The sequence below is a fragment of the Trachemys scripta genome, chromosome 11 (assembly GCF_013100865.1).
Source record: "Trachemys scripta elegans isolate TJP31775 chromosome 11, CAS_Tse_1.0, whole genome shotgun sequence".
Taxonomy (NCBI): Eukaryota; Metazoa; Chordata; order Testudines; family Emydidae; genus Trachemys; species Trachemys scripta.
In genome coordinates, this window is record NC_048308.1 from 30,840,553 (window position 1) to 30,866,123 (window position 25,571).

The 25,571-nt window shown below is 40.2% G+C and overlaps 1 protein-coding gene across 5 annotated transcripts in view; it reads right to left on the reverse strand.

Annotated features, from left to right (window-relative positions):
• Positions 1 to 25,571, reverse strand: part of RBMS1 (RNA binding motif single stranded interacting protein 1) — a 189,627-nt gene that overhangs the window by 25,611 nt on the left and 138,445 nt on the right. For all 5 annotated transcript variants that reach the window (XM_034785629.1, XM_034785628.1, XM_034785626.1 and 2 more), the window contains exons 5-6: positions 13,152 to 13,309; positions 9,251 to 9,330 (exon numbers count right to left, since the gene is read on the reverse strand). In XM_034785629.1, coding sequence (XP_034641520.1) covers positions 9,251 to 9,330; positions 13,152 to 13,309 — 238 coding nt within the window. The remainder of the gene's footprint in view (positions 1 to 9,250; positions 9,331 to 13,151; positions 13,310 to 25,571) is intronic.

Here is a 25,571-nt window from a genome sequence, read left to right on the forward strand (position 1 = left end):
ACTGCCAACCACTTGGTGAATTCGCTCAAAGCCATGGAGAGTCTGAAGGGAAGCACCTTGTGTTGAGACTTTCCCACCAGGAACCTGAGGTATTTTCTGTGAGCCAGATGAACTGTAATGTGCAAAAAGATGTCTTGCAAGTCAAAAGACATAAATCAATGTTGCAGATCTAAGCCGGGAATTATAGAAGCTAATGTTACCATCCTGAACTTGAAATGACTGACAAATTAGAGTTGAAGGACCAGAACGAGGCACCAAAACACTTTTCTTTTTTGGGATCAGGAAAAAATGAGAGTAAAACTCTCTGCCTTGGAACTCCATGATTACTTCTACAGCTCCATTTTGCAGAAGGGAGTCCACTTGCTTTCTTAGCAATACCTTGTGAGACCGGTCCTGAAGAGTGATGGAGAAAGGGAGATGGCGGGACTGGAACTGGATGGGAGTACCCCTTGTCGGCTGTTTCCAGGACCCACTGGTCTGAGGTTATCTGTTTTCAGGACTCCCCAAAACAGTTCCTAAACAGAGATGGGATGTGAGAGGGGCAAGGAGGAAGGAGAGAAAGGTAGATCCTGTGGGTTTAAGCGACTCTTGACTGTACTATCAGAACTGCTGATAGAAGGTCGATGCAGAATGTGTGGTGGAGGAGAAACGGGAAGAGTGTCTCTTCCTCTGAAACCTCAGCCTCTTCCTTAGAGGCTTGGACAATCTTTGCTAGCTGCAGTAGTATGAAGGAGGTTGTCTCTGTTCGATAGTTCTGAGACCTATATTATTTTCTCCTGGGGACTAGGATGTACACCCCCAGAGAGCACATGGTGGCCCATGAGTCCTTTCATATGTCCAGAGCTCTGTCAGGAAGAAGAGATCGCAGCCTTCAAAGCGTTGGTCCTTGATGGTCATTTGGACCTCCTTCAGTATTCCAGAGGGGCCCGGTGCATTGTGATTGCAGTTGCCATACCATGAGCTACTATGTCCACGGCATTAGTGGCCTGTAATGAGGTCCATGCAACCAGTTACCCTTCTAACACCAGCGACTTGAGCTCCTTTGTGTGTTCCTGCAGGAGCGACAGTTGATGCGAGTTCAGGAAGGTGTATTTAGCCATGAGTGCTTGGTAATTTGATATGGGTATCCGTATACTGGCTGAGGAGTATGTCTTATGCTCAAAGAGCTCCAGCTTTTTGGGGTCCTTGTCCCGAGATGTTGCCTTAAGTGGTCCCTGCTGTTTAGATTTCTTTTGGAGTCAGCCACTTCCAAGGACGGGTGTTGGATGCTTATAAAAATATTCAACTCCCTTAGTGGAGACTTGGTAGTGTCTTTGACATGGGTGCCATGGGCGGATGTTGCTCCCAAGAAAGTCTCAATGTCTTTGCAATGTAAGAGCATCTTCTGGATTCCCTGTCTGAATAGCTTGGTTTATGGGGCAATGAGTGGGCAAATACATGAGTGACATTTTCTCAAGCCCTTCAGAAGTAGAGGAGGAACAGGAATATAATGCTTTCATAGGTGGAGCCATTTTTGGGGGATTTTAAGGTCCCACAATATCCTGTACTGGGATAGAGGTGGTGGCTGTAGTCAGTGCTGGGGCCAATAATGTCCCAGTGGAGGCCAAAAATGATGACTGGCTGGTTGGATACTGTGTCCTGCTCTGGTGAACCTCGTGGGCAACAACAAAGTCAGCTCTGAGAATGTTCCTGGCACTCCGGAAGTGTGTTCAGTACTGCAAAGCGCAGTCTGGGATGCTCTGATGTCAGTACTGAGGGTGGGAGCTTAGATGCTTGTGCTGGGTTCTTTGGTGCTGGCAAGGGAAGCTCTGTTGATTGTGCCCATTGCTTTGGTGCTGCAGTTTTGGTGTTGAGATCTTTGGTGCCAGATACTTGGATTCCAATGTATCTGAGTGGTGTTGAGGCAACAGTTGGACCTACTCTGGGCTTTGAACTGCTTCCTAAGCTAGATCTATTCAGTGCAGGAGAGGGAGATCTAGGTCTCTGGTCACCATGAATGTGATATTCCTTACTTCCTCTTTCCTCAGAGAAGAGGGTATGGAAACTTCGGTGAATTCGATAGTTGAGGAGTAAGGCTTTCTCAATGCTAAATGAGCTCTGGATCTCGAGGTAAATCCTTGGCTTACCAAGGTACTAAGAGTCAGTCTGATCCTGTGTGGCTGTCTTTTCCCCTTCAGGAACCGATAAAGCAGTCACGAACCTCTACGAGGAAAAGCTTCAGGTGGAATTTTCACTTTTTGGGTCCTTTTGGTAAAGGAGCATATACAGCATATGTGTGGTATATGTGCTTCCCTGTGGCAGATGATGTGTTTTTAGACTGTCATCATTAATGGAAATAATTACCTCGCAGAAAGGACAGGATTTGAATGTTGGAGACTTCAATGCCTCCATGTCCAGGACGGTCCAGTGCCAGGGCACCTCCCGGATTTGAAGACTTCTTTCTTTGTCAAAGAGCTTAAAAGTCTGTAAATCTAATTGCACTAACTATATACTAACTAAAGAGAAAACAACTGCACAGTGTGCAGAGATGGGGACATTATAGGGTTCTGTCTCAAAGCGTCGGGGGTAAGAAGGAATTTAAGCGTAAATGGAACTGCCCTGACGTTTATGCCCTTGGCTATGGGTTCCAGGGGGCATGCAAAGTGCAGGTGCAGTCCCAATGGATACTACTATTCAAAAAGATTCTGATCCCTCATTCGTGGTGTGCACACTCACCAGAAGTGGAATACACATGGACAATCCCTAGAAAAACTATTTCACAGCCATGCAATTCACCTCTTGCCACATAATTATGCTTCAGAATCTAAGCTTTCATTTAAAATAATAAAATGGTTGTGAAGAAAGCCTTTGAAACTTAACCAAGTGCAAAACTGATGTTGTGGTGTCTGCCCAATAGCTCAGAGATGTTAACTGCCCTATTATTCTCCATGGAGTATTAACTTTTGAAACCTAATGACGACAATTTACATTTTAGCATTTAACTATTTCAGCTTATCATTTTAGCAGGAACATCCAGGTAATGTGCACATCCATCAATTCCAAATTGCATTCCACATCTTCCTAGGTGCCAAACCTTATCTGTCCCCACCACTGAGCTGCCAAAATTTCCAGGCTCCCTCTGACAATTTCAGTTACATGTTTTCTATATATATATTTTTTTAAATCAGTAGTACTTTGAAAACTAAAGACTATGGGTCTGTTTAAAATTAAATATTACACAGGATACTATAATTGACTTTCATTTTCATTAAGTCAAGAAAAAAAAACCCCTCAATTTAAAATGTATTTGTGACAGGCAAATACATTTCCAGAATGCTGCACTTTTTTGTCTGAGAATTTAGATCAAGATTGTGAGAACATGCACAGGCACTTGCCTGTATCTAACTCTCTAACAGAACCTCAAAGTTACGAACTGAATGGTCAACCACACAACCTCATTTGGAACCATAAGTATGCAATCAGGCAGCAGCAGAGACCAAAAAAAAAAAAAAGGGCAAATACAGTACAGTACTGTGTTAAACAAATTACTAAAAAAATAAAGGGTAAGTTTAAAAAAAGATTTCACAAGAAAAGGAAACTGTTTCTGTGCTTGTTTCATTTAAATTAAGATGGTTAAAAGCAGCATTTTTCTTCTGCATAATAAAGTTTCAAAGCTGCATTAAATCAATTTCCAGCTGTAAACTTTTGAAAGAACAACCATAATGTTTTGTTCAGTTACAAACATTTCAGAGTTATGAACATTCGTAACTGTGAGATTCTACTATATATTGATAGTTAATAGAGATCACTGCTACAGATAGTACCAAACAACTTTATGGAAACAAATTGTTCTATAAATGACCTAATAATAAAAATTAAGGGTCAGATTCTGATTCCCATACTCGCAGTGAATAGTACCTTACACCATGGATAGTCCCAATGACTTCAATGGAACTACTCATGGAGAAAGGAGCCACTTGGTGTGAAGTATGATGAAAGCAACAGGCTTAACCTAGTGGATTCATAAGAAAATTAAAATTAATTTACAAAATTAAAAACACACAGCGCTGATCTCTTCTGGTAGTTAAAAGAATTTTCCAGCTCTGACTCCTAAATCTTTTGAGAAGGAGAAGAGAGATAAGGACCTAAATCTGGATTTAGGGTCTTCTGAAAATTCTTTTGCTACTTCTGTTCTCTACCAATTTACCAAGGGCCAGATTCTTACATTGAGCAGTACCTTACTCTATGAGTAGTCTCACTAATTTCATGAGATTATTCATGGAGGAAGGCATTACGTAGCATGAGTAAAGGTGGCAGAGTATGGCTCCAAATTAGGGCAAAACTAAAATACTGCCCCCCCCCCTTTTTTTGGTCTTCCAGCTCAGAACTTCAAACCATAAATCAGACCAATTTTATAGAACCTCTGGATTGGCTTTTAGCTCTGGAATGAGCTATAAAACAGATTTCACACAAAAAATGTCTGGGATTTGCTTTCATGAGTTGTTGTGGAGAAGACATTCAAACACTTGAGTTCTGATGCACACACAGACACACTTACATTCCAGATCACTGATGAAAGATTAAATTTAAAACACAATTTAAGTTAACTTGGGTTAAATTTGGATAATGGGCCAGATTGACTATGATGGCAGATAGTGAAACTTGTAAAAGTCAGCTGTGTGTGTTGTAGTTGTGCAAGGTACTTGCAATGCTCACTTCACTGGAGATCTGCAGTTGGTCAATGCCACCTAAAAAATAGCTAGTACTGGTTGGCAGAAGCTGGAACACACCACAAATTATAGAAACTAATCCATGTAAACTCCCATTTTGCTAATTAATCAGAATATGAATTAAATTGGACTTAATATTTTTAAATAAAACTTAGGCACCCTTTTTAAAACTGTAGAAAGTTACTTTAAACTCAATGGACCAAAATCTGCCTTCAGTTATACTCATGCAACCCAATTCTTCCAGCCAGAGCACAACTATAACTTTAAAGGAGCTGCTCTAACTACCGACCATCTTGAATATTTGGGCCAAATTCTGTTAATTGACCACAATGGAGATCAGAAAGGTCCATACCTCAATCTGCCAAATATTTTATGTGATATGAAAAAAAAATCCAAAACCGAGGGAAAAAAACAACACAATCATTTCTGCAGGGAAAGTCACAGTGCTATGGGATTCATTTCCTAAATGTAAATTCACTTCAGTGACACAATTCACTTCAGTGACATTCAGATTTCACAGCTTGAGAACCTTTAAACACTCCATTCTTCAGTAAAGACAATTACTTTTCTTAAAAAAGAAAAAGGAAATTAAATGCAAGTTATGTTAAGGTAATATCGAAACTAACTAATTGCACAGGTAAAGTTAAAAAGGCAGCATATGCAAAAGTTAAGGCTCTCCCAGTAATGTTACATGAGTCATGGCACATCTCATTTTATGGCATAAAATGAGAGAGAAATATTCATCTAACATAGTTAACAAAATCCCAGGAAAAGAAACAATTGTTAAAAGAAATCATACTTTAGTGTTCGGCACATTAGAAATGCTTCAAGAGATAGTAGGTACTACTGTGGATTTATAACATGGTTGATTTAACATTGACCTTTGAGCCTTATCTTTTTGCATGACTTAAAAAACCCCAAACCAAAACAACCCTTTGTAATCTTGACACCACATCAATATTGGGGTGAGGGAGTGAGTTTGCACTTAATACAGGATATAGGTATTTGGGTAAAGAACCAGCTTAATATTAATCTTGGTTAACTCTCAGGGTTGGGCACTTGTAACTGTTGATTGTTTAATAGTCTGCATAAGGAAATAGTTCTATCCTGCACCTCCCTTAGAAGTTCCACTGTCAGGATACATACTTGAGCCGCATTCATTATTTTTGCCTTTACAGGGCACTTTGCATTAAGGTTTCCTGATCTGTCTTCTCATGCTGCCCAGGAGGTCCAGCTCTGTTTCCTATAACTTCTTTCATTTAAAACCAATCTTTGTTATTTTGACTAAAAGAGATGTTCTTCCTCCTACACCTATTTCATTACAATCCTCCTCTCCTACACTCTCCATCCTGGAAACAGTGTTTAAATATCCGGCTCCGTTTGCTGATTTTAGCCAAGTTTTTAGTACACAGTGTTTCAGTTTAAACATGCAGTTCTACTTTTGCAGTTTCATTTTGTATGGCTCTAAACTTGCTCCCTTCTCACTCCCCCAAAGGATAATCATCTACTTTGTACAACTTTTACCCTCTTGCTATCCATTTAGGAGCAGACTGTGCCTGGAGCTTACATGGGTGTGAGCCTTCTCCACTGCCTTTGCATGGCCTGCTAAGGGCCAGGAAGCTGCCCCATGGCCTAGTCCCCTTCTGTGTCAGACTGCAGTGCAGGGTCGGGAATCGGCTGCGCCTCCTGCAGGACTACAGTAACTCCTCACTTAACGTCGACCCGCGTCGCTGATCAATTAGAGAACATGCTTGTGTAAAGTTGCGCAATGCTCCCTTATAACATTGTTTGGCAGCCACCTGGTTTGTCCACTGGTTGCAGAAAGAGCAACCCGTTGGAGCTATCTGGTGGGGACTTGGAACCAGGGAGGACCAGCAGTGCCCCAACAGCTCCCCTAAGTTCCCTGTGCGGCAGCTGCCCAGCAGGCTATCAACTGCCGGCAGTTCAGCTGTCCCTTCCCCCACTGCCATGTGCTGCTCCTGCCCTCTGCCTTGGAGCTGCTCCTGGGAGCCTCCTGCTTGCTGTGCAGGGGTGGGAGGGGGAAAAGGGGTACCCCCTCCCCCTGCTCCTGTACCTTATCTCCACAGAGGGGGGCACAGGAAGGAGGGAGCTTGCTGGCAGCAGCTGCTGTCTCAACTTGCTGATCTACTTAAAAAGGCAATGTACTTAGAGTGGGGTCAGCGTACTTAACGGGGCAATGCACGTCTCTCTCACACACACACAGTGTAGGTCTCTGACTCTCCCTCCCTCCCTCCCTCTCTCTCTCTCACACACACACACACACACAGTGTGAGTCTGTCTGTCTCTCTCTGCCATGCTGTCATTTCCCTCCATTCGTGCTGCCTTGTAGAGTGCGAGGCTACAACAACAACATGTTAACTCTTGAAGGCTCAGCCAAGTGCTAGTTCATCATTTAGCAGCAAGGCATTCCCTGGGAAATATCCCACCCTCTTGCACCCTCTGACTCCACCACCTCAGCAAGCGTCACAATCATCATTGCTGTGTAAAGTATTAAATTGTTTGTTTAAAATTTATACTGTGTGTGTATACATATACACACATATACATATACATGCAGTCTTTTGTCTGTTGAAAAATTTCCCCCTGGAACCTAATCACCTCTATTTACATTAATTCTTACGGGGAGACTGGATTCGCTTAACATCGTTTCGCTTAAAGTAGCATTTTTCAGGAACATAACTACAACGTTAAGCGAGGAGTTACTGTATATCAAGAACTCCGCCTGTGTCAGGGAGCATTAGGAGCAATTCTACCGCCACAGAAATCCTCCCCAAGGGACAGGGCAGCTTCTCACCACCCACAACTCCAGACTGTGCCTACATGGTAGTACCACTGAGCTTTTAATGATGTAGCTTCTCTCAGTGATGTCCTTCCTCACCTACTTATTTGAATAATGAGCAGTGGAATACTAAGTATTTGTAGTATTAACAATGAGTGCATCTTAGTGTCCCCGGATAGTCACATTTACACAGTGTGTGCCCCCATCCCACTTGTTCTACAAATCACTCCTATAATATAATCCTGCCCAATAACTTGCTGCTTCTACCTGGTAAAAGCAGATAGTACAAGGGTGTAACTCTGGCTTCAAAAAGGGCCCACTGTAGGCAGGGTGTGATCAGCTATGATAAGCTGACAGCTGCCCATCCAGGCGTGGGTAGGACACAGAGCTGCAAATGAGCAAGCTAAAAAGCACTAGCAGGAGCTCCCACAATTTTGCAGTTGCCAGTTTTGAACAGAATCTACACAGTCCTTTCCTTTTGGTTAGAAATATCTAAATATTGATTAGAGCTTTGTCTGCTCCTACTCATGAGACTTTTAGTGGTGTCTAAGCAATTTCAGTATTATAAAACAAAGCAAAATGAAAGGGGACAAGAGAGCAGTTAACATTCAGTGAAAATAGTACCATTATCTACCTGCTGCCTCATGGATTTTCCACCTCACAAAATAATTATAACTAAATAGTTATTAAACAAGCTAAATTATTTTTTTGCTGTTTGTTGTTTTCCTTTTCCTGTGTTCTCTGTGCCAAGGTTTGGGCATGAAGGATGTGTCATCAATGGGAGGAGAACTCCAGTAAATGTGTTAATAGAACCTTAAGTTGTCAAATTCTTTCTTGAATGTCCCTGTAAAATAGTTACCAAAGGAAGCCTGGAATCTTAGCCATGTATTCTTTCCTCATGTATTGTCCCATTTTGCTTCCTAATTTACTCTGCTGCTCTGTGTGATAAAATTCTCTTTCCGTGTTATATAGAGTGACTTCAAATTTAATTCATGGAATATGTGTTTTCCTGTAATTATATTTTTAACAGGCAAGATATCAGTGAAGGTGGTGTGAGCATAGTCTCTCGCCACTGAGCTCCTATGCATTTTGACTCTGAATTCTTTTGTATTTTTCTGGCATTTTCTGTGGGTCTCTTTTTTCCCTTGCTCAAGAACTTGAAAATCTGTTTCTGATGCCAGAGTGGAAAAATTCAATGCACTTCAAAAGGATTTTCTGTAGGCAGGCCACAAAGATGTTGCTCATGGGATCCAGTTTGCCAGGAAGTGAATGACTTCAAACAAAAGCATGGGTAGATGGCAAAAGCATGGTAGTAAGTTTAGGTCACTTTGTTTAAAAAAAAAAAAAAAAAAAAAAAAAAAAAAAACAGCAACTAATTGACCCATGGATCACCAATCAACCTCTGCTCTAATGAGTATACAATTAACTTCAGTTGGGGTTACACAGGATGTAAGTTAGTGCAGAATTTGGCTCAAGCCTGCTTTTCTACTTCGTAGAGTGGAACACAACAGCACAGCTTCCCAGTGAAGCTCTACTGTGAAAATGAAAACAATCATGGTGTTATTTTCTACAGAAGTGGCATTACTGTGTTCCAGACCAGCAAAATTCTAGCTATCCAGGGAAGCAGTGTTACATTTTAATGAATGACAAACCAGGTATAACAATCCCCAGGACTATCCTTACAGTTTAAGCATATCATCTATTGATATATGTTGTCAGAATAGCAATATAAGCAACATACCAGAAACTCCCGGTGGTGTCTTAATGAATTTTCCATTAAAATGAGCAATCACTGCTTCACATTTTTCTGTTGATTCCATCCTATATAAATAAAGGATAAAATAGAAATTAAACTTTTGTCTGGTTTCTGCGTTTGAAAAAGAAACAAAAACAGATTTATTATGGTTTCTTGCTCTCCTTTCACTTTTGTGACTTCCTTTTGTGTGTGAGAGCAACAGGGTAAAATTAAGGGTAAAATTAAAAAGAATTAACTTTTTGTGCAAAGTGATAGACTCGACACTCTGAAAATTTAATTTCTCTGTTTATTAGGTCATGCCCTGCAGAGCTCAGATAATATGGGTTATACAAGTTAGGCCATGTATACTCAATTTCCAAGGGTTGGCAATGGGACTATTACTACAGGATTCTTGGTGTTTGGATCCTAAACCCAATGCTTCAAGAAACCCTCCCTAATTTCTTCCTTCCGCCCACCTTCTTAAAGGTTGAGAGGCATGTAACAGGAAAACCCTCACCCCTGAATTCTCCTCAAGAGGGTCTCTCTTTCACCATCTTCCAACTTTATAAGGAAGGACAAAGAAAGGCCAATGCCTTAACCCAAAATTTAGTTAGGTTCTGCAGTAAGTGGAACAGAAAGCAGCTTAGCATCTCAATGATGCAGAAGGAGCAGGAACACTCGCTCCCGCAAAATCCTAGATAATGCAAAAACAGAGATGCCCAGTAAACCTTATAATGGAAGTTAGGGAATCCACCGGCTTCCCTGGCAATGACATAATAGCTGGAACTGCTCATAATTGCTAGCCAGAGTTGCCCTAGAAGAACTAAGCCACAAGGGGTGTGGCCATTGCTTTGCTTAGTATAGGAGCCACAGCAGGCACAGTAGTGTTTCCCCATTCCTGCTGTTGGGGGGGGGGGAGGGAACACAGTGGCCCTGACCTAATTACTCCATTGCTCCTTCAGAAAGTCCTACGGGAAGGGCAACTTGCACCAGGTGGAGTGGGAATAGGATGTGTCAGGACAGCAAAAAGGTAAGGGTAGGCTAAGAGGCGACCTCAAGGCATCTAACAGTAGATGCTATGGGGTGAGTTTAGAAGGCCAGAACTGCAAATAGCATGGACTTAGCTCAGCACATATGTTGTGAATCCAAGAAGATCTTCATGAGCTCAGACAGAGTTTGAACCCGTTTGTGATTATCGGCAGATTCGGGATTCTAGCCAAACACATCTAGTATGGCATGGGCAATAGCAGTGAAAAGTCCATTCAATGAGACCAAACAGACGGGTTAATTCACATTCATTCATTCAAATTTCAAACCACAGCCTCTTTGAGACAGACACCAAAGGGCAGTACCACTGTTGGCAGTGGTTTTTGCAATGTCCACTAGGCATTAGAGTAAGAAAGCCAACTCCATTCACACAGCACACTGAACTACCTTCAGACAGTCCCGACTTTTAGTCATTACCAACCTGCTCACCCAGAGATGAAAAGCAAAGAGACAGCAATTTTAATAGGAGTATAAATTTAACAGCTGTTTGTAAAATGAAGTCAAGGTAATATATACAAAATCATTAAAGGGGATTATTATCTGCATATTACATTTGTGAAACTCAGATCCACAAGTTAGACCATATGACTAAATCACCTTCCATTCATCAGCAAACTACAGTAACCAATGAGAGGTAAAAATTGGTGCTTTTGGACTCCTGGTAGTCTTCCCACTCAGACCCTGGGAAATTCTTCCATAGCCAAGAACCAGGATCAGCAAATGGGCAGACAGAACAAAAGGGTTTGTTCACAAATGTAATTGGAGAACCAAGAGAACTTGGAGAGGGCTCTGGATTGCTGGATCTGAATCACTGTGTTAGTCTCAGATTCAAATCTAGACTTGACAAAATCTATTCTGAGGTTACTTTCTACTAACCTCCTAAAACATCATGGACACAAGAACTGAAAGCTTACTGTACATTCATTCGCATGTCCCTTAAAAACCTTCAGTCTCAAAAAGGCATTCACCCATTAATGTTCAGACATCTAACTTGCAGTACTTGAGTATATGTGGATAGATGTCAAAATATGGTCTTATACAACTCATCTATATAGGTTTCCTCTCCTGTTACTGTAAAAGCCAGACATATTTCTAAATGAACATAGAGCTGTTTCAGTCTTAGTATAGTAGAGAACCCACTCAGAAAGTACAGATTTTGAAGCTAAGGTCTTTTTTCCAACACACCCACAACACAAATGGTGATTTGGATTTGCAGATCTCTTGTGCACTTTCCAGAATTTTAATGCTCTTCTGGCATCTAATGCCACAAGAGTTTAGGGTAAAATCTTGCCCCAAATACCTCTTGTTTAACAGAATGAGAAGCAACTTGCAAAGAGAACCATTTCAGGGAGACCCTATCATCTTGTTAATTTCCCATAAGCAAACTCACTCTCTAAAATATTTGGATTTGACTGAACAAATCAACAGACTTCTGACTATATGTCAGGTGGCATACAATGTTCAGATTCTTCTCTATACAGTTCATGAGAGCACCAACAATTTTATATTCTCCTACTTTTTCAAATACAAAACTACCACAACATAGACAAACTATCAGAAATGCTTATCCAGTCATCTGGTCTTCGAAATCCAAGAGGACTAATTCTACCTATCATCAGTGTTTTTGTGGCACATCTATATGCTTAATCATACATCTTTTAGGCTCTACTTCCTACATATATTCAAGGAGTGCTCCCCACTGCAGACACTGTTAACAGAAATCTCCAATCCAGTTCTCAAATGTGGTCATTCAGCTTGCACACAAAAGAGATCTTGACTGTTTTAAAGAGTGACCATGAGTTGATCTAGGCTTAATGCAGGACATAGAGACAGAGAAAATAAATGCTAAAGGGCCACAGGAGAACTCTGGGCATGGAAATCTGCTATAGTCAAATAGCCAGTAACTAAAGGAAATGCAGACCCCCAGGGGCGGGATATTTGAGAGCTGAGTTGACCATGGAAATAGTGTTTGTTCTTATTGACTCAAAGGGAGAACCATTCCCATTTAGAGGTCAAATGCTTTTGGTGTAAGATTTATTATGGAGGATCAAAAATATATTTTTCTCCAAAATGGCAACAGGCGCATGAGCCAGAATATGCCAAGCACTCACAATACAGAGTGATGGGTCTCTTTCTTCAGAAAAACTGATGCAAAGAAAGGTATTTCAGTAGTGCAGGAGACCTCCCACATCTCCTCCATCAGGAAATCTAGCCTCAAAACTGGATTATAGAGGCCAGGGTGGGGTTCTGCTCATACAGTACTTAACAGGGAGAATTTCCCTTTGCACTTGAAGAGGCCCTATTTAGGGGAAGTAGAGGTCTGATTATCAGCCTGAGGCACTGTTATAAGTTTTCCTAATGGATGGGCTTAGGGGGATGTGGAAAGGAGGGTCTGTGATGAGAGGATTTCAGCCCAAATCCTTCCATGGATGTTGGCTATCATTAGGGGTGGTTGAGAAGGCTCCACATACTTCCTGCCCACTTACTCAGGTGTGGGGGAGGTAGGAGCAATAGCTGTGCAAGGAGACCCCTGCAGAAGTGAAAAGTGGAGTCTTGTTCCCACTTGAACCCCTGCACTGGTGCCCAGAGCAAGCCAAAATTAGCCCCAAATCTTAGTTGGGAGTCTGGCATATTTGGCTAAGCAAGGCACAAATTACCAAAGTCCCGCTGCATCTCTTAATTAAAAAGGGATTCAAATTAAAAGTATGGTATGCTTTCTGTAATCACTTCTTCTTTCTCCTATTCTGGGTAAATCTGATTGACAATAGCTAGAAAAAGACATTTGTATGATGAACACTATTGATGGACACATGGTTTACGTAGTACAGAATGAAAAAAGCAAATAAGCAAACTACAATACCTTGCAAAGCCAACACCACGACTTGTGCCACTGGAATCACGAAGTATCCTTGTAGAGATAACTTGCCCAAATGGCTTAAGCATATTCTCAAGCTCCTGCTCGTCCATTGACAGCGGCAAATTGGAAATATATAAGTTAGTTGGATCTTGTTCTTGTTGCTGAAACAGAATTAAAAACTGCCATTTAATTTTCAAAATCAATAGAGTTGAAAGAAATCTTAAGAATAAACTATGTCTATCATTACATCTGTTTTTCTATGTTTATGATTCTCAGGTCCCATATACAAGCCTTTCTTTCCCTGCATCACCCACTTTAAACAACTGTCTCAGTATAATTATTCAAGCAAGGAAAAAAACCGCTTAAAGCATGTCTAGAGTGACTTTTTATTAATCTTAACCATTCAGAAAAAAAGTGGAGATTAGTACGAACAAATGACCAGTCTTAACATATATATCATATCTTTGTTTTAAGGTTTTTGGAAAGAGGGAAAAATATTAGAGAGGAGCAACTCAGGGAAAAACAGGATTGAAGCTGGGAGAAAAGAAAAATTAGACTGAAGGAATGGCACCCTGAAAATGGAGGAGGAAAAGAGATAAGACAAATAATAGGAAAGGAAGAAAAAACTGGAGTGAAGAGATAAAAGGGATGGAAAAGACAAATGATAGAGTGCATTTTTTTTTTAAAGTATACTGGCAAAATGTAACAATAAAAATAGGCAGTTGTCCGATGCAGATAAAGCTGGGCAGGAAATGGTTTTCCTAACCTGTGAAAATTCTCTCATTCCACATTGGGACGACAAACAGACACACAAGCACACAGTGAGATGGAGCATGAGCAGAACAGTCAATAACCCAGCTGTTAAGACATGCACCTGGGATCTGGGAGACCGGATTCACACCCGAGATTTGAACTTAGGTCTCCCACATCCCAGATGAGAGCCTTGACCACCAGGCTATTAGCTGTTCTGGGCTCTCCCTCTCTCTCACTGGTTTTGATCAGAAATTCCATCCTGGACCTGATAAACCTTTTTGTCAAAATGAATACATTCCAGAAAAATTCCTGACCAGCTCCAGATTTATCCAAACAAAATTATTTGAGTGAGCTATAGAAATCCATGAATTTAGTCAAATAATGTGTGTCCAGTTTTATATTACCTGGAATACTAAATATAGTTAATTAAATACTGCTTCCTCCCTGGATTCACCAGAATCAGGGCTGGATGAGCTTTAGGACATATTGCAAGGTACACCTATATTCCTTGGCTTTTACAGAAGACATAGGGAGGGATGAGTGGAGTGTGATTGGTATTGTGTGAGAGCTTGTGATGGAAGCGGCTTTTTAATATTACTAATTATTATCGTACAATACCCCAAAATGTGCTTCACAAAGAAGAGGAACACAGTCTCTGTCCCAAAGAGCTTGCAGTCTAAATATAATATAAAAGAACAAGTCAGAACAAATAACGAGTGGGGAAGAAAGGGAGGACGAAGGACAGAGTGACAAGGTCACACAGTTACTCAGGTTGATTGTGCACATTTGGTAGTCTAACAGGTTTTCCCTCCATTATACTTAATTTTATACAGAATTTTAATTGTCCCATTTCTCTCTGAGAAAGGACACAAGAGGGAAAAAATTTTTTTGCCGCACCTTCAGCCATTGCTCTAAGCTTTATTACTGACCAAATCCTTCTCTATAAACTTGTGATTACTTTGATTTTTTTTTCTTGAAGATAAATCCACTTAAATCCTGGCCCACGATCCCTCACAATCTAACTACAGGATAATGCCTCAACAAAGCATGCCTTTGTCATCTCCCATCTGAAATACAGCAACGAAACATACGTGAGCATGACTCTAACAACCCTTAGGGAGCTTTCTACCATAGGGTAAAGCTCATCTGTGCAGGAAACAGAACCTTCTCGGGGCTGGTCTAGGAGTCAGGAACAATTCACAAAGGAACTAAGGACAATTACAAACCCCACCATCTTCTGCTCCATGTGCAATGCACATTTCTTTACCCTTCCTTCCCCAATATAAACTCACAGCAGTGTGTACATTTAAAAAAATAAAAAACAAAAACAGAAAAGAAACCCAAAACCCTACCAAAAGAACCCCCTGCACAATACACACAGTTCTCACCCTGGATACAAGGTCTGGTCTAGGTCTACACTACAGACTGATGCCAGCAAAGCTATGTCAGTCCAGGGTGTGAAGAGGCAGCACAGTTGTATCGGTCAGGGATCGCACCAGAAGTCCCTAGTGTAGACACAGCTATATTGGCAAAACTGAGCTTTTACTAGTATTGCTTGTTATGCTTGTGTGGGATGGTTTTATTATGCCAGGAGAAAGCACAACTTTGCCAATGTAGCTGTGTCAACACTAGGAACTCTTTGCCAGTATAGTACACCAGTATTTCTATACCATTGAGGCAGTGCTAGTGTAGACATGGCCAGGATGAGAGACAGAATGAATCCCATGTGACAAGATGTTAGTTACTTCACTTAATGTACTACTGGAAGATGCTCAGATGATGATGAGGATGATATAAGAACCTATACAGAATTACACACAACCCCTCCTCTGTGTTAAAAGAACATTAATAAGGTCGCAAAGTCAAGCACCGAAAAGTTAGGAAATGCCAGAATTAAGGCTGACTGGGCAACCTTATTTCAACCTCTTTGTGCCTTTAAATTAAAATACAGTCTTTCTTTACATGAAACCGTACTATTTTCCCTGCCTCACTGAGTGAGCAGAATGGATGGTGCTTACTTAAACAGTTATTCAATATTTTGTTTTATCCACCTTGTTCCATGTGGGGCCCTACATCTTACTTACTGCCCACTATTCAAACCCCACTCTGATGTTGGAATTATTAATTTCCTCACGAGTTTGTCTATGGTGCTCATCCCCTTTGTATAATTTATTCAAATATTAATGAATTTATTTTCAAAACACTCCTATGAGATGAAGGGGTATTATTATCCTCATTTTTCAAATAAGAAATTAAGGAACAGAGATTAAGGTCAAAATATGTGGTAATTTTGGGTTCCCAATTTGAGATTCCTAGAACCTCATTTTTCAGAGTACTTAGCATTATAGATCACTGTAGCCTTGAATGGGTGCATGCTCAGTGCAGACTGAATCTTCGAGGAATTTTGCTACTAGAATTTAAGAACCTTTTTCTAAGCATATGTGAACTGAACTGTGATTTTCCAATGATTTATAACTTGGCCAAATTGGTGCAGAGATTCATGGGGACAATAAATGGCACATTCTTGATAAAATGGCTGCCAAATTCCTGCTCCAAAGCATAGGGGTGCTAAAGCTTTTCAAGTAAAAGGTTGACAGAATTTTTAAAATAGGCAACAGTGTATTTTTTTCCTAGCCTTCTTCTCAGAAATAATAGAGCCATTTGGAAGAAATTTTCCAACAATATTCAGCTGAGGTAGATACTTGGAATTGAAAATTTCACTCCAGATTGCTGAAGTTTGGCAAAGTTATAAGCAATTGAAAAAAGTCTTATTAACATTGACCAACACTTCCATTACAATAGGGGTGCTCCCAGCTCTGCCTGTAAACAGAACATATCCGAACCCCTGATCTTCCCTCCACATAGTACATATCAGCCATGCCCCCTGCATCTTTCTACACACTTTGATGTTCCCCTATACAAGTATCCATCCTCTCCACAGCTGCAGAATTCAGAAAAGTCACTTCTAACAGAGGGTCTAGGGAACATGGCTTGAGAGGGGGCTTCAAAGAAAGCCACAAATATTGGGATTGTGAGCTTTGCTTTAAAGATACCTTTGAGATTAAATTGTTGCATTATATTAAAAATTTGTGTTTACACAAAATTATGTAGCATACGAGACAGACCCAATGAAAGTTTGCATCAACATACAGTACCATTTGTTTTTATACACATACTCTGTACACAAACCATTCTGGGAAAACAACAACTGAGGCAGAATTTTATGAGCCAGATTATGTTCTTTTGAGCAGGAGGCTTTCACCTTCCAGTCTAGCCCTAGGTGAAAGTTGGGTGAGGAATATTTGAGATGGAGCAGAAGAGGTTCTACCAATCTCAGCTGAGAGTATTTGGTGTTCAGAAAAGGCTGGTAAGAATGTTTTCTGGGGGGTCTCAAGCTATGTTGTGCCCCTGCTGCCCTATGATACTACTAATGCTGGCCACGTATCAAGATAACATTAATCCTTTACCTGTGAAAAGATGTACAAGGGCAGACCCTTATGCTCATGTGAAGTTCTAATTAAGTTATAATTAAGTCAATGGGACTCTAAGTGGATGCAAGGGTCCATTTTAGTGAACCCCTGTGCTGGAACTATTATATTCCCTTGTCCACATGGGCAAGTGTTTTTTGGTAAGAGGGTGTTTTTTGGTTTAGCTGATCTCACTGGGAAAGGAGTTTAAGCCAAACTGGAGGGTGGGGTGGGGAGGGGAGGGGGGTAGGAGGGAGGGGGAGACCGCAAACACTCATACCAGAATAAGAGTGTGCAAACAAAGTACAACTATACCACCGTAACTATGCCAGTGTAACTTGTAAGCAATTTTCCTGTGTAGATAAGACCGATACAGGTTCTTATATCATCTGTATGATTGTAATAGCTGAGTGCCTTCCAGGAGCTCATTAACACCAACAGATATTAAAGATATTACCTCACCAACCTTGTCTTCGATGACAAACATCTGTCATGGATCAAGGTCACAGATAGCAGCTCTCAGCTGTGGTGGGGGTGGGGGAGTGGGGTGTTTCCAAGGAAAAAATTTGGTCAGGACCTGTGGTGCTCCAAAACCTCTCAAATTTGTAAAGTGTGTGCATCTAAATATATTATACACACACACACACACATATATATATATAAAAATAAAGATTGAAAAATGAATATTACAAGTTATATATTTGTATGCCAAAGAAAACATGCTATATTCAGAAACAAGGAATATTTTATATATATTTTTATATATATAAAATATGTGTGTGTATATATACACACACACACACAAACGTACGTACATAGATATATACACACATATATAAAAATATCTTCATTGTTCATTTATTCACCTTGACTCTTACTTTCCAAAGAAGTGAGTGCTTTGTTTTCAAATCTCCTCTAATGGGGTTGAATAACTCTCAAGTTCAAAGAATCCTCCAAAGAGAAATGTATTCCCATCCCAGAGACTCTTCCCTTGTCTGTTCACTCTCGTCAATAGGATTTTAATTCTCAATCAAATCATATCACCACATCACAACTGATAATTTTCTGGGTTCAACAAAATTTGTGTTGTCTTAATGATGTCTCCTTCACTGCATTTCAAATGGTCAGTGAGTGACAAACATGATGGGTTTATTATTATTATTATTTTGTATTGAAAAAATGATTTACCTAGTCTGAGGCAGGTCATGCAGCAATCTGATGGCTTCAGGCACTTACTGAAAATAATACTGAATCCATATAGTATACAGTGAGGGCCTGTGGCTTCAGTTATCTTAGATCATCTCATTTCTCCTTTGCATTAGACGAGTCAGCAGAAAAAGAAGACAAGAAAATGGATCCACTGAGAGTCTACAGCTCACATTAATATTCATTACTGTGCACTGTTCAAACCACGAGGGAAAAAGCCTACATTACGATAGCAATATTTTTGACATAAAGTTCAGATTTCTCTGCTACAAATTTGAGATGAGGATAGCTTTAATGATTTTAGAATTAGCTTGTTATTTAGGTTCTATTAGACAATTATATTTTTATACATTGAGCTGGGTGAGCTGTGGGTTTTCAGTTTCTTCTTTAATGAACGCTATTAGTAAAGGATTTAATTGAAGTTTCTGCCTTGGGCAACACAACGTTTTATTCCCAGTCATATTTTAATTTTCTGAAACTCAGGCTGTTCTTCGCAAGAATACTTCATTTGGATTTTTCACATTTTAGTACTGGATGTAAAATATGTTTGCACTCAAGTGTCCTAAAACTTATCACTTTAAAATGTATATCGTACAAGTCTGAAATTAGCTCCTTAGAGTGTTTTACTAACATTATTACTGTATAATAAACAGGCTTGCATTAAAATCTGAGACTCTCTCATTACAAAAGCTTGCCAAAATTTGGGAAGATTGAAAAATAAATATTACAAATTATATACTTGTATACTGTATTCAGAAACAAGGAATAAAGGGGGATATTCACTTTACTCACATAAGTCAGAATAATTAGGCTTTATGTAGGTGAATTGGAGGGTCCCCCTGTCTGGAGCTGCTTCTCCAATCCAGGGGTTGGAGTTGCTGCTACTGCTCCTTCGTGCTGCATGTAAGGTGCATTAAGGCTGGTAGATCACAATCATCCTTGGCAAGTAGGGGGAACTAAGCCCTCTCCACATTCACTATGCCATAGATGGCTCTCCCTACACAGCTTCAACACAGCGCCTTAACCCTTCTGCCCATCCTCCTCTCCAAAGTGAATTTCACTCTAGAAGAGCACAAGTGTTCCACAAAAGCATATCAATTGTTTGTCAGAGGAAGAGTCTAGATTATTTAATACATTTCCAGGGTTAGCAAGAATATCACCAGCTATACATGTAAATCCCTTTCAAGTTGGAAATGCAAAAATATTAAATTATTCCCTCTAAAAGAGGTGACATTTCTTGAAGGAAATGTAAGAGCTCTTATGCTTTAAAAATTTTCTGTACTCAAATTGCTTATTTTGCATCCAAAAAAATGGTTGTTTTAAAAATAAGCAAAATTTTCTAAAGATACCTGGGGTGAATTATGGCCAAGTTTGTAAGCCAAGCTACATATTATCAGCATCAAATCATCTCGCTTCACAAATGAGGGGGTGTACCATGTAAAACAAAGGAAAGTCTTTTTATTTAGAATATGTATTAGAACATTACAGCAACATGACATTTATAGTAAACAGCGTAAAGGTTTGATGCCTGACACTGAAATGCACTGGACCATCCTTATGGTCTTAAAACCTATGGGATTTAATTGAGACTTTTCTGAATCACCCTAGATAGAGCAGTAAAATATATTTAAATTCTATAGGATGGTACAAAAAACAATGAAAAGGTTATCATTTTCTATTTAATTATATAGGACATATCTATAAGGACAAATTCATTGCTGAGTGCACTGCATCTTTAATTGCAATGGAATTGTGCTCCCTTACTTCAGTGGTAAATTTAGCTCATTGGGAGGTCTGCATTAAGGAAAAGTTCTGTGCTCCAAGACAAGAACTCAGATATCTACGGAAAACGCCAAAAATATAATGAGTCTTTGTTTATTTTTCTTCTATTTTTTGCACATGCAAACAAACGCATACTGTTAATACTAGGTTTCCCAGCCCCTCCAAATTTGCTCAGTCTTTTTCCTGTGTTATAACCTGTATTCCAAATGAGCACATTAGATTGGGGTTCTCTGAGGTCTGAAAGCCTAAGAGGGCAATTGCAGATGACGTCAATAAAAATTCTACCTTCTTGAAGTGTGTGTGCGAGAGAGAATTACAGCCACCCGCATCACCTAGAAGGGCTTCCTTCAAAGCTCAGTTAACTCCATTCCTGATACTCCAACAGGACATCCCAACCATATTGTCAGAGTGGATGGCACAGCGAGAAGACAGGACTCTGAGGTGCTCTCTCCTCTCCCCACAACTAGACAAATAAAAGTATGGAAGTGGTAGCAGTGTTGCCAGCTCCACATAGCAGGAAGTCACCAGACAAGCCCTTAAAAGTTGCTAGATGTAGTTGTTTAAGCACTCAAAAGGAGTCAAAAGTGTCACCAAACAAAATTTCCAGAGAATTCAACAGAAGAAGAAGATATATATATACACACACACACACACATATACACACACACACAGGCGAGTACAGTCACAAAACCATTCACAAGCAGCTCAACAGTGCCGATAAGATCCATTCCATGCTCTTCTTACTACATTCTGTTGCACACCAGAAGCAACTAAAACAGTACGCTGTCAACATCAGGAGGCTCCAAGGCACCCTCTGCTCATTGGGAAGGAAACTGCAGCCCTCTGCTAATTGGGAAGAGCGCTCTGTACACTGCAGTCCAGGTTGGCTGGGGTTGGTTAATTTCAGCTGAGCCTTGCCTTTCTTGCCAGCCTGGATTTAAGCCAACAGGTTAGTGAAAGGGAGAGCCCAGAACCAGGGGGAAGAGGGCATTCGCCTGACCTGAGCTCAACGCTGCAGGGAGCTAAGAAAGTAGATTTAAAAACAAAAGTCTGCTAGCCGGACCCCTTCCCCCCGTTTCCAGGGTTTCATTTCTGAAAACAGCTGGGCAGCTAACCCCAGGCCAACCCAGGGGAAGGAGTAAAGGGGAACTGAAATCAAGCTCGCTCCACCTTTGATCCTGTAGTAAGAGTTTCATTCTGGGAGGCATGGTGCCCCCTACCCCATTGGGGCACATGGTCCTGTCTCATTCCACTCCACCTTCCATCTGTGTGGCTCTCCTCGCTGGCTAACCTGCCTCCCCCACCCAGCCCGCTTCATTAGCCATCTTTCCCTGCATTACAGGGGGTGCTGCCTAATATGGAGCAGTGAGAAAGAACACATTTGGGTAAAAACAAGCCCTGGCTAATGTGCTGCTCTCTCCAAAGTGCGCCTGGCTTTAGCAAAGTGTTTAATTAGCCTCCACAAACTTCTTTTCCTCGCCTGCAGATTATAGTGATCTCAGCCCAAGAAGCCCTGGAATGTGATTCCTTTCGAGGACATGCTCAATTGAGACATGACGACATTGGCGTACAACAGAATGTAGTACAAAGAGCATGGAATGGATTTTATTAACATTACTGAGCTGCTTGGGAATGATTTTGTAACTACATATTGGTGACTCCTTTCTCTGAATGTCTCTGTATTTGGCAGTGAAAGTCACTAGATTTGTCACTGGTCACTGACACTTATTTTCTTGCTAGGGAAACCAAAAAGTCATTAAATCTAGTGACAAAGTCGCTAAGTTGGAAACACTGATGGTAGGGAGGGCAAAAATAAAATAAAGAGTGTGAGAGAGAGCGCGCAGACACAGGACAGAAAGGGAGGGCTGGGGATCTCCCTGTGAAAAGTCGGGAATACTACGTAAAATTTCCTGCATCTTAGACTAAAATGTTTTATGCAAAAAGCAAATAAACTGAACATAAAACAATAAAAGGAATCCTATCTGGGATTTCAGAATAACTTGACAGTGGAAAAATTATATTACAAAATGTGCACCAGAAACCCAGATGTGATCATCCAGCTTCTGTCACACTCACAAACCTAGAAAACCTTTAAAAAAAATCCATCAGGAATTATATCCTTCTCCCTAGGACACTAGATTTCCACACCCACTTCCAAACTACAACCATAACCAGGGCTCCCAATGTTTCTTTGTCCTACACAAAAGAGTACCATACAAACCAGATGTTTGCTTTTATGTAATATTTTGGCACCAAACTTGGTTAAACAGTTTAAAATTCAGGAAGTCAGGAGAACAAACAAACAAACTTGTTAACTTGTCCCTCTGTCTGACTCTGGCAGGCAGTGGCCTAGTACATTATTAACTTCTGTAATTCCCCACCTTACTGAGAACTGTCTCATTGTACTTTGTTTCACATCAAAATTATACACCAATTTTACAAGGGAAAATTGGTTTCTTTGAGTTCATAGTTATGTTGTTTCACCACAGTTGAGGTCTACCCTCACTTCCATGTCTGGCAAATCAGTAAACTGTGGCAAACACATGCAAGCAAGCACAAACCCACAACTTGCCTCTGGTATTAGAGATTTGACTGTGAAAAACCTGAGTTTATTCAAATGTAAATCTTTCATGAACAAATGATGAACCAAGCAGGGTTTGCATAGCTCTAAGGACCTGATCCAAAAGTTCACTAAAATCAATGGAAAGACTGCCACTGACTTCATTGGGCTTTGGATCAGGCACCAAGGAAATCAATCATGACATTCACACGTGTTTCTCATCTGACAGTACACACAGTACTAAATTCTAAGCCACTGAGCCATCCAGATTTCATAAATTTTGATTCAGTAATTTATAGGGCTGTTTATTAATTGCAGTTAACGTATTTGATTAACTCAAAAAAATTAATCGCGATTTAATCAGTTTTAATTGCACTGTTAAACAACAGAATACCAATTGAAATTTATTAAATATTTTGGATGTTTTTCTACATTTTCATATTGTATTCTGTGTTGTAATTGAAATCAAAGTGTATATTATTTTTGATTACAAATATTTGCACTGTAAAAATTATAAAAGAAATAGTATTTTTCAATTCGCCTCACACAAGTACTGTAGTACAATCTCTGTCATGTAAGTGGAACTTTCAAATGTATATATTTTTTGTTACATAACTGCACTTAAAAGCAAAACAATATAAAACTTCAGAGCCTACAAGTCCACTCAGTCCTACTACTTGTTCTGCAATCGCTAAGACAAACAAGTTTGTTTACATTTACAGGAGATAATGCTGCCCTCTTCTTATTTACGTCACCAAAAAATGAGAACAGGCATTTGCATGGCACTTTTGTAGCCAGCATTGCAACAGGCATTTACATGCCAGATCTGCTAAACATTCGTATGCCCCTTCATGCTTTGGCCATCATTCCAGAGGACATGCTTCCATGCTGATGACACTAGTTAAAAAAATAATGTGTTAATTAAATTTGTGACTGAACTCCTTGGGGGAGAACTGTATGTCCCCTGCTCTGGTTTACTTGCATTCTGCTATATATTTTATCTTATAGCAGTCTTGGATGATGACCCAGCACATGTTGTTCATTTTAAGAACACTTTCACTGCAGATTTCACAAAACACAAAGAAGGTACCAATGTGAGATTTCTAAAGACACCTATAGCACTCGACCCAAGGTTTAAGAATCTGAAGTGCCTTCCAAAATCTGAGAGGGACGAGGTGTGGAACATGCTTTCAGACGTCTTAAAAGAGCAACACTCCAATGTGGAAACTACAGAACCCGAACCACCAAAAAAAATCAACCGTCTGCTGGTGGCATCTGACTCAGATAATGAAAATTAACATGCATCTGTCCGCACTGGTTTGGATTCTTTTTCAGCAGTACCCGCCATCAGCATGGACGCATGGCCCCTGGAGTGGTGGTTGAAGCATGAAAGGACATGTGAATCTTTAGTGCATCTGGCACGTAAATATCTTGTGTCGCCAGCTACAACAGTGCCATGAGAATGCCTATTCTCACTGTCAGGTGACACTGTAAATAAGAAGCGGGCAGTATTATCGCCTGCAAATGTAAACAAACTTGTTTGTCTGAGTGATTGGCTGACCAAGAAGTAGGACTGAGTGGACTTGCAGGCTCTAAAATTTTACATTGTTTTATTTTTGAATGCAGTTAGTTTTGTACATAATTCTACATTTGTAAGTTCAACTTTCATGATGAAGAGATTGCACTACAGTATTTGTATTAGGTGAATTGAAAAATACTATTGCTGTTTTTTTTTACAGTGCAAATACTTGTAATAAAAAATAAAGTGAGCATTGTACACTTTGTATTCTGTGTTGTAATTGAAATCACTATATTTGAAAATGTAGAAAACATCCAAAAATATTTAAATAAATATTTGTTGTTTGACAGTGCAATTAATTGTGATTAATTTTTTTAATTGCTTGACAGGCCCTAGTAATCTACGTAGAGCATTTTACCTCATAATTGGCACAATGCGATCATATGCCCAGCACCCTCAACTCCCATCGACTTCAGTGGGTGCCCTCTGAGGGCACTCAGCCCCCTTCAGGAAATGGCCTAATGTTGGGGGCTTCGGGAGCATAATAAATGATTGCTCTAGTGAAAAAAAAATAGGAAGGTTTACTTTTAGCAACAGGAATCAGAATGTTTCCCTTACTCTTTTCTCACCACACACTTCCAAGTTTGTCTCAGAGACATGTCTGATTGGACATGATAAGACAAACATAGAAAGAGTGCTCCTTTAGATTAATGCATGCCATATTCCTCAAGGCACTGAAGGGTTAAATGTCTACCTTAATAAGCTGAAAGCTAGGTTCAACATTTGTTGTAAAAGGGACAGGAACAAACAGCCACTAATGTTAATTTAAGTAGAAAAGTGGTGATGAGGGGTCCTACATGGTGTAAAATGCTCAGCCATCATCTGAAAGAAATTAATAAAAGCCTCCCTGTGCATGTGGAACAGATCCTGAAACACAAGAAAGAAACTTGGCAAAATGATAAGACATCTGTTTTCTCTTGCTCTGGACAGGGTCACAGCTAACAGATAGCTATTCAGAAACATGTGACTCGGCAGTGCTCGCAGCATGGAAGATCCTCTGGCTGATACAGCAGGGATTAAATGCTTGTCTGCCTTTTTACAGAAACTCTTCAAGTTTACAACTGGCCCATATCTAA